The sequence below is a fragment of the Pseudoliparis swirei genome, chromosome 19 (assembly GCF_029220125.1).
Source record: "Pseudoliparis swirei isolate HS2019 ecotype Mariana Trench chromosome 19, NWPU_hadal_v1, whole genome shotgun sequence".
Classification (NCBI taxonomy): domain Eukaryota; kingdom Metazoa; phylum Chordata; class Actinopteri; order Perciformes; family Liparidae; genus Pseudoliparis; species Pseudoliparis swirei.
This window is the reverse complement of record NC_079406.1, coordinates 5,018,173-5,027,994: the sequence shown is the minus strand read 5'-3', so window position 1 is coordinate 5,027,994 and position 9,822 is coordinate 5,018,173. Positions and strand designations below refer to the sequence as shown.

General features: G+C 40.7%; 1 protein-coding gene across 2 annotated transcripts in view; it reads left to right on the top strand.

The window, feature by feature from the left end:
- The first annotated feature begins 1,125 nt into the window (after positions 1-1,125).
- LOC130209916 (gamma-aminobutyric acid receptor subunit alpha-2) overlaps positions 1,126-9,822 on the top strand; it is a 28,907-nt gene continuing 20,210 nt past the window's right edge. Inside the window, exons 1-4 of one of the 2 annotated variants that reach the window (XM_056439838.1) lie at positions 1,126-1,235; positions 1,432-1,519; positions 1,985-2,090; positions 5,182-5,297. In XM_056439838.1, the coding sequence (XP_056295813.1) occupies positions 2,020-2,090; positions 5,182-5,297 (187 nt within the window). In that variant the 5' untranslated portion in view covers positions 1,126-1,235; positions 1,432-1,519; positions 1,985-2,019. Of the gene's footprint in view, positions 1,236-1,320; positions 1,520-1,984; positions 2,091-5,181; positions 5,298-9,822 lie in introns of both variants that reach the window. The other variant, XM_056439836.1, reaches the window with a different exon arrangement.

Here is a 9,822-nt window from a genome sequence, read left to right as displayed (position 1 = left end):
TATATCTAGAGGCTCCGGGCAAAAGATTGGCTGGCAGGTTCCGACTGATCTCCCCTGACACTAATATCATTTAGTGCAAGATGTGAGCACACTGTACACTGGAAAATAACGAATGTTATAAAAGAAATGGCCCTTTTACAAATTAGAAACATCTAAAAGCCCATTTTTGCCAACGTCATTCTCTCAAATCTACGGATAAAAAATGTTCTTATGCTGATGGAACACGACGAAATGGACAAATTCCTTTACGTGTCTCGTGTTAATTCATTCAAATGCAAGTATTAATACACATACACATTATTTAAGGCCCACAGGTGTAGATACCGATGATATTCACACTGGCGTTGCATTCAGGAGCATTGTTGTATAAATAGTAGTTACACGCTAGACGTAGTTCCCCTTGTCTACACCTGGTGCTGAAAGAACAGTTTTCCATTCCAGTGAACACCGGTCCAGATTTTCAGATCATCGTGTTTGGCGTAAAGCCTGAAAAATTAAAAGAAAAGAAAAAACTGAAATCAAGGCTCTGGAGAGGATTGACACACCAATCAGGTTTTTTTGGGTCTATTCTGGGCACCACACACCTGTCTCCCCAAACATAGTTGAAGCCACGAACTCCCATTTCCAAACAAGCCGTTTCCCATCACAGCTACAAGAGAAGAAGTCGAACCGTTTTAAATAATCAAAATGACCCCAGTGTTTAATACCAGTGAGTGTAAGTAACATTATACCCTCACACACCTAAGCAAAGGGGAGGAAGAAAGAAAGGAAGGGAGGTAGGAAGAAAGAAAGAAAGGAAGGAAGGAAGGAAGGAAGGAAGGAGGCTCGGATCATAGAAACGGCAAGTGAGTGGAAATAACATTAATCTATACCCTCACACACCAAAGCAGAGTGAAGGAAGGAAGGAAGAAAAAGCGGAAGGAAGGAAGGAAGGAAGGAAGGAAGAAGGAATAGAAACATAAAGCGTATTGAACTGTCTCTAGGACCCAGTGTTCATCCTCCTCAGCCTTTGTAGTGTTGTGTGCGTGTATGCATTCGTGTGTTTGTGTGTGTGCGCGTGTGTGGAGATGAGGGAGACTGAGATGTGCTTCTTGCTTATCACGAATCACATCGAGCTGTTCACCAGCTGAGGGGGGATGCTGAACAGGGCAATTTGACGCCCGGATCAGCGTCTCACTACAAGCTGCTTCCATTCAAAAAGAAGAGAAAACAGAAAAACAGAAAAAGAGAGAGAGGTGGGGAAAAAAGGAGCTTTTATAGCTCCATTTGTGTCCATCTCATTGATATCAGTGTGTGTGTGTGTTGTCGGTTCATTTGTAGGACACTATGAGTGCATTTCGACTGCATTCCTCCTGCTGCTGGCCGGGACTATGATTTATGGTTCCTCGGTGCTCGCAGCTTTGTTCTCATGACACAGTTGCACTCGTTCAGTCTCCTCCGAACAGCAGCGAGCGGATCCTCTTCAACTTTCGGGAATCTTCGACGATTCCGGCTGTAGCAGGTACTTTCTGCACTTGAGGTGAGTCTGTTTATTGTGTGTTGTTGTTTTAAAAATGATACATGAATCCCCCTCCATCAGACACACAAAGGAAAACGAATCAATGTGTTATTATTTATTATGCTTGGAGATGCTAAAAAAGGTGTAGGAACGGAGCTCTAGCACAATATTTTGTATTGTTGGTAATTCTCTGCATTTTATAAGATTTAAAAAAAAATATTAACATTTTTTAAATATATTAAGTATATCGTCTAAATTGAAATACTGACTTGATCCAGTATATTTGGTAATGTTCAGGCGTGGGACGTGAATACTAATTACTGCCAGTTGCATGCATCCTTCTCCTTCTTCTTCATCTATTTTCTTTATTTCTTTAATTGTTTCTCTCGCGTGTTGAAGGGAATCCCCTCAGAAACAAGGGATGGATGTAGTGCCTGTATATGGGTCTCACAGATATTCTCTAAACTGAGGCTTCCTTCACTGCAGCGGCTCTCCCGCTGCGTGTCGGTGTCGAAGCAGCCATGTGGAGCAGAAAGAGCGCTCCTCCGCTCCTCGTCTGCCTGCTGGCGCTCACAGCTCTCTGGAAAACCAGGTGAGATCTGGCGGCCGCCTCGTGCACGAGCTGCACGCCGCCGCGGTAACTGGAGGTGTCAATTTGTCCTTTTTTTTATTACCTTCGCATTGAAAATGCGGAAGGTAATGTTTTAATCGCCGTGTATTTGTAAGCGTGTGTGCGTGCGTGCGTTCGTGCGTGCGTGTTATTCGCATAAATCAAAAAGTATTAAACCAAATCGCATGTAATTTGGTGGGATGATTGGTTATGATCCGGGGACCATTTGATTAGATTTTGGGATCGATCGGGTCAAAGGTCAAGGTCAATGTCATGAAAAGGTCAACATCTTATTTTTACCATAGCGCGGTCAATTTTTATCCAATTGGCATGCAACTAATGCCAAAATGTTCATAATTCAATGCCCAATCGTGTGATATGCGAAGGTATGTGCTCTACCGAGTGCCCGTTCTAGTTTTTTTAATGTATTTTTTGTATCACCCCGGACTCATTATCAGCGGACAGGAGGAGAGGCATAAAAATAACCCGCAGGGTCATGTGGGGGGAATTATCTCCAGCCTATTGCAGGTGTAGTAATGTCTAATCGAGGCCTGAGCCATCCCTATGGATTAAGGTTATTTAATAATACACATTCGATAGAGTTTTATTATATGTAACGGGGTATTAATCTCATTTTAATAGCCAATTCTAATTAAGGGTAATAGCTACTGCCGATATATCACCCCATGGACGATTGACCCGTGTTTCAAGGGGAATACATCTATCAATACATTTTATTGACACAAATATAAAATTGATGTATACATTTAAAAAATATATATTGTGTCAAACCTGCTTTTGCGTCTTCAGTTTCATCAGAGGATCCTGTAAGCACACAAGGTGTAAAGGTGTCTTTTGAGAGACAATTGGGAGTGACAGGTCACTCCAGAGCTCACACTAGATGACAGTTGACAAAAAGGATGAAACAGCTGATGTCATGAGGCATGAGAGGCAATACAAAAACAACAAAATAGGCCCACTGAATCCATAAAGCTATGAATCGTACAATGTCCCCATTGTTCTAAAACCATTGTGTCCATCGTGAGGCGCTGGGCTGCAGAGGCCGCTTTCTTCCTGGAATACATTTGGACACGTCACAGTAGTAAAAAGCACAGCTGTAAATAACACAAGCAATTACGTTGGGATTCTGCCTGGCTGCTCACACTTTACAGTATTATAGGCCCACACGAGGAGAGGCGGGGGGGCATTTTGACACTGGGTTTTTGAAACTTCTGTTAGATAGCGTGAGACAGCTTTCAGTAATTCAATTTCATAAAAAAGAAGCATTAAAGTATCGTATTAGCATATAGCAACGCAACCCAGTTTTTTATTTTTTTACATTTCTCTTGCTAACGTCGGTTCCAATCGAGCCCTTGAAGCCGGTTAGCTCGATGGACAGCTAACGTTAGCATGCTAATGCTAACACATTTTGCCACTGGGTTATTGAAATCTATGGAGTTCTTGTGTGTGAGATCGCTTTCAGGAATTCCTGACATTTCCAGCTTCACAACCAAGAGGCAACACGGCATTACACGGCATAATTCATTCTCATAGACAAAGAACCTTGAAAGTATCGCCTTAACGTAGAGCAACGCAACCCAGCTTTTACTTTTTGCATTTCTTTTGCAAACGCGAGTTCCACGCGAACCTCTGAAGCCGGTTAGCTAGCTGGACAGCTAACGTTAGCATGCTAATGTTAACACATAGGGATGAATATAAGCGGAACAGGTGAGTGAACCGATGATTAGGGATAAATGTGACGGGTTAAATTAGCATTTCCTCACACATGGTAACAGAGGTTTAATGCTAACTGCGCATCAAAAAAACCTGCTGACTGTGTCCCTATAAGTTCGGTGTAATTTACAATGTTGCTATAAGAGAACATACTGAACTCCATAAAAAAGATTAATTAAATATTCATATTCTATGAGGATATAAGCAAAGACTGTACACAGAAGGTGTAAATAGTGTCGGCTAGCATTCATTTAACACTTTCTCCGACTAGGAGGAATGTGGTGCAAACAGAAAATACCCAGATGTGTGAAATTATGAATATTGTTTGGACATTCTCTCCCTGGAGTGAAATATGCCCATAACCTGTGGCTTTTACGCCCAGAGCTTTCAACAGTGGCGAATATGTCGCGCCTCGATGTGAACAAAGCTCTGATTGCATTTGCATATTCCGTTGTGTTTTGGCTCCAAGATCAGATGGCTCATAAACGTTCTGCCTTGAACTGGGTCATCCATGTGAGGAACACTGTGCATGTGTGTGTGTGTGTGTGTGTGTGTGTGTGTGTGTGTGTGTGTGTGTGTGCGTGTGTGTGTGTGTGTGTGTGAAGTCCCTGCCAGACAATGACGACCCCCTTTTTCTTGCCCATTGTTGAGTATTCTCCAAACTGGGCACTTCGCAGATGATGGAAAACAGGCTTCCGGACGCGCGTGGATTAAGTTATCAACATTTAATGGCAGGAAGTGTAAAATAAACATTCAAAGCGCTCTTCCTCGTGTCCCGGCTCCTCCTCCTTGCGGCCTCGGAGCTTACCTGTGGAAGAGGCCGATCTCTCTAAAACACGGAGTTTCATACTCAATCTCTGTCCAGGTCAAAATGTCACTTCCGGTTCCGTCGCTAAAGTATTTTCACAATAAGAGTCCCGTCTTGTTATTGTCCGCATTAAAGTCACTTTCACAATAAAAGTCTCTTGTTATTGGAAGTCACTTGACGGAATTCAACCGGCCTCGTCAATCTATAATACTAACATACAGTCACTCATGCAATATACATTAATTCTTGCCATTTGCATAGAGTAAACATTACCCCTATGCTTCATAATACATTAATAACAATATCAATATTCTCCCTAATATTTTCTATTATAATATCTTTCTATATGTATTAATTTAAAACATAAGACCTCTGCAGATGTTATCAAAATAAACTATTACAACTTAACACCATAAATCAGGCCTCTGTGGAAAACACAGTCATGAGTCTAAATACATGTTGTATAATTTAATCACACACATTCCTGTTGAAGTGTCACATTGTTGTTGTTGTTGTGTGTCCGTCGACCAGGTCAGTGAACGGCAATACCACATCTGATGCCTTTAAAACCAACATCACCCTGTTCACGCGCATCCTGGACAGCCTGCTGGATGGATACGACAACCGTCTACGGCCGGGCCTCGGTGGTAAGGACGCGATCTTCTATCCAATGAACGTAGAGCTTCATCATTAAGTATCTGTCCTCTTTAGGATGCTGTCTAACTTTTGCGCTCCCATTTTTTAATGAAGCAGCGCGCGTGTTTTGTCTTCTTTTTTTGTGTGGAGTGAGAACACTTCATTTAACATCAGATGTGTAGTACTGATGACCTTCAGCAGCATCCTCTCGAGTAGAAACTGGGTTATGTAACACTCACGCCCCTTCCTGGAAGACCAAACTGGCCGCGTTTAACCCCCCAAAAGGGTGATACGTTCTCGCTGGAATTTTTCAGTTATCGAAGGAAATAAAGTGTGGGTGCAGCTCGAGTTGGGTTGGGGCTGCACGGTGGTGGTCTGCCTGTGGGGACATCGTTGAAGTGGAACTTTGGACCTTCTCAAATTTGTAATATTGAAAGAGTGATATTTGGAGTTGGTTTCCGGATGTGCGTGCAGACTGAAAGCCTTCGCTTGTCTGTCGTTATTGACACCTTATTGTTTGTTTTAATTCAATGGAAGTCTGCATTGACGGGGCCCGCTGTGTGTGTCTTCTCTCGTGCTCCTCGGTGGTTCGCTCCACGCTCAGCTCTCCCATCGTCCTCCATGTTTGGCATCTCATTTCCAGCTTGGCTCCCCCTCATCCAAAAACTGAGCTCCTCCCTCAAGATTTTGATGCCATTTGAAATCCAAATTCCTGGGGGCGATCAGCCCAGGCCAGGAGCCGCCATATGGGGAGCAGGCCTCCTTCGGCTTGGCAGCGCTCAGCCTGTACAGCTGCACCGACAGCAATGGAGCTGCTAGCCTATTCACGGTGGCTCACAATCTAAATTTCATGGGATATTCCGTCAAAATAGGGTGATTGCACCAACATATTTACTTAAAGCTTCTCGAGGAAATGTAAACAAGAGTATGTTTCTCACCACTTTCAATTTGGTCCGGGCACTTTTTTTAATAATTGCAGTCGATTGTAGATTTAAGCGATTGAATCAATACGTTGATTTACACAACATTAACTAATGACTCTCCTCCAACAGGCAGCTCTGGAGAGGTGGTCGTGTTAAAGGCGTATACAAAGGAAGATCTGAAATAAAACTTATACATAAAACATTAAATTGAAAAAAAATGTGATACCAAGTGTCTCACAGTACCACGAGTAGACCTACATCATTTTTTCACCAGCTTTGGCCCCAGCGGGAGCAAAACCTCCCAACACTCAAGACGCTGTAAACACATTAATGCACACAGGCGCTACATCGAGGAGCAGCATTACATCCAAGAACGGGGAAGTGACTGCAGAAGGAGCTTTAACGCTTTGTAGACACGTTTAATCTTTATGTCTCATCTGTGGGAAGAAACAAATAAAAACACGTTAATGCACCACTGAGCCTTAGTTTATAACCCGGTCACCACAGCTGCACGAGTGTGTTCTCTCACACATTCACACATTGTTCTCTACTCAGTCAGTCAGTAGGGTGCTTCTTAACAAATATATATGTATATGTATATATTTATATACATATATATGTATATATATGTGTACATATATATATACATACATATATATATTTGTTTATATATATATGTATATATTAATTTTTTTACACATATACAGGACTGTCTCAGAAAATTAGAATATTGTGATAAAGTTCTTTATTTTCTGTAATGCAATTAAAAAAACAAAAATGTCATGCATTCTGGATTCATTACAAATCAACTGAAATATTGCAAGCCTTTTATTCTTTTAATATTGCTGATTATGGGTTACAGCTTAAGAAAACTCTAAAATCCTATCTCATAAAATTTTAATATTTCCTCAGACCAAGTAAAAAAAGATTTATAACAGCTGAGTGTTTGTCAAGGCTCAGGAAACCCTTGCAGGTGTTTCGAGTTAATTAGACAATTCAAGTGATTTGTTTAATACCCTACTAGTATACTTTTTCATGATATTCTAATATTTAGAGATAGGATATTTGAGTTTTCTTAAGCTGTAAGCCATAACCAGCAATAAATCAGAATAAAAGGCTTGCAATATTTCAGTTGATTTGTAATGAATCCAGAATGCATGACATTTTTGTTTTTTTAATTGCATTACAGAAAATAAAGAACTTCATCACAATATTCTAATTTTCTGAGACAGTCCTGTATATGTATTTGTACATATGTATATTTATACATATATATATATATATATTTCTACATATATACATATATATGTATATGTATACATATATATATATATATATATAGACAAAAGGCATACAATAAATGCTATGATGGCACCATGTAGTTTTCATTAATGACTTGCTGTATAGGCTAATAGTAATATTAATGCCATTTGTTACGTGTTGAAAAAGCTGGCCGGGAAAAAGCTGGTAAAAAGGGAACCACACAGATGTTTTATTTATTACTATTATAGATAAATACTAGTATCGGATTTGCAGTATTGTATCGAACTCTGGTATCGTATCGGGTATCGTGATATTTATGGCAGGTATCGTATCAAACTTATAATGTTATTATCGTGCCAACCCTAATATATATATATATAGAGAGAGAGAGAGAGAAACAATATATACAGTATATACTGTATATATTGTTTCTCCCTCTGTATGAATCTCTTATTTACAGCATCATTACACATGACTTGGGGCCTCTCTTGTCGTGGACAGAATAACGGGAACACCTGGTGTAATGTGATGAAATGAATCCCCGATAACAAAACCACAAACTGCAGCCCTAAAAATAACCCTCGCACTTCTCAGACGGCGTTTTCAAGCCAAATGAAATCAGCTGCGTGGCCGTCGCCATAGATTGCATTAGGTTTGTTCACAGAAGGCGGCGTTGGCGTTTCGATGTTTGTGTTTTCAGACGTGCGACATTAAAACCTCTCCCGGTGAGCCCTCTGCTCCGTCTTATACTGCAGCGAGCGGCAGCATCTCTTACAGCTCCCACTGATAATCAAATGATGATGAAGATGGAGAAGATGAATCTAGGGCAGAGGTTTTCAAGATGAACCCACGTGTCTCCCCCCGGGGGCTCCGAGAAGGTTTCAGGGGGGAGAGAGAGAGAGAGAAAGAGAAACACAACAAACTGTATTTGTTTCAACAACAAGGGGATTTCTTTGTGTGTTTAGGCGGCACATTTCTCTTGAATTTATTGATAGGAAAATACAATATACACACATCCAGTTGATGGCTGACCTGGTCCATTGCCTCCGGAAACACAACCTGCTGTACCCCCAATAAAGAGCCTGTAATGTGGGTCGCATTCTGGACCATAACTGGTTTAATGCAGCGTTTATTTTTCATACTTGTCATCCGTTTCACGCGTTGAGGCGATCCCGAGAAGCACTTTTAAAATGCAGAAATTGGTTTCTGTCCCTTCCGCTGAAATCATGAAGGGCTGCATCATCATCATCATCATCATCATCAGTGGAACCTAATATTTTTTTGTTAACTACAAAATAATGTTTCTTAAATGTTTCTTTAAAAGCCTTTTTGGTTCTACGAAGAACCATCACCTACTGAAGAACAATTTTTTTCGGCACCTTCATAGGTTCTTTGAAGAACTCTTTAATGAAATGGTTCTTTCAAGAACCCTGGTTTGAAAGGTTCTTTGTGGAACCAGAAATGGTGCCTTAAAGAACCATTTTGTTAAGGTTCTTTAAGACACCTTTAAAGGTTATTTGAAGAGCTCTTTAAGGAAATGGTTCTTTAAAGAACCCTGGTTTAAAAGGTTCTTTGTGGAACCAGAAATGGTGCCTTAAAGAACCCTGGTTTAAAAGGTTCTTTGTGGAACCAGAAATGGTGCCTTAAAGAACCCTGTTTTAAAAGGTTCTTTGTGGAACCAGAAATGGTGCCTTAAAGAACCCTGGTTTAAAAGGTTCTTTATGGAACCAGAAATGGTGCCTTAAAGAACCCTGGTTTAAAAGGTTCTTTGTGGAACCAGAAATGGTTCTTCTATGACATCACTCTGAAGAACCATTTTCGGTTCCAGATGGCACCCTAATTCCTCTGTGTGTACGACTTCACGCTCATAGCTATACATTTTGTAATGCAAAGAGCTGGAAGGACGGGGAATATGAAGTCCAAATGAACGCTAATGTTGCCTGGTGTTGACAAACAGACAATATTGTGCTAAAACCCCCTTGTATGAAGTGTGAAATAATTATGACATATCTCTAATCCTCACTGTGGTGCTCGGATTTTGTTCCCGCTAACTTGCCGTGTGCAGTTGGGTTTGGTAGAACAACTTTGTCGTGGTGTTGTGAAGCCTCTTGGTTGAGAATGGCCGAGTCTTTAATCTATAAGGAGATTAAAGATCAGTAGATCGCAGTAGATCGCTGGAGATCTTGGCACACTCAGTACTTTATTTTCCTAGATACTTAAACCTGCTGGAAATTCACTTTGGTCACTCCCTTGTGTATATATTTTGTTTCCTCTGTATATTTAGGATTTAGTATTGTTATTGTGTTTTTTCTTTTCATTCTTATTTTCTATTAAATCTCTCATGTGCACC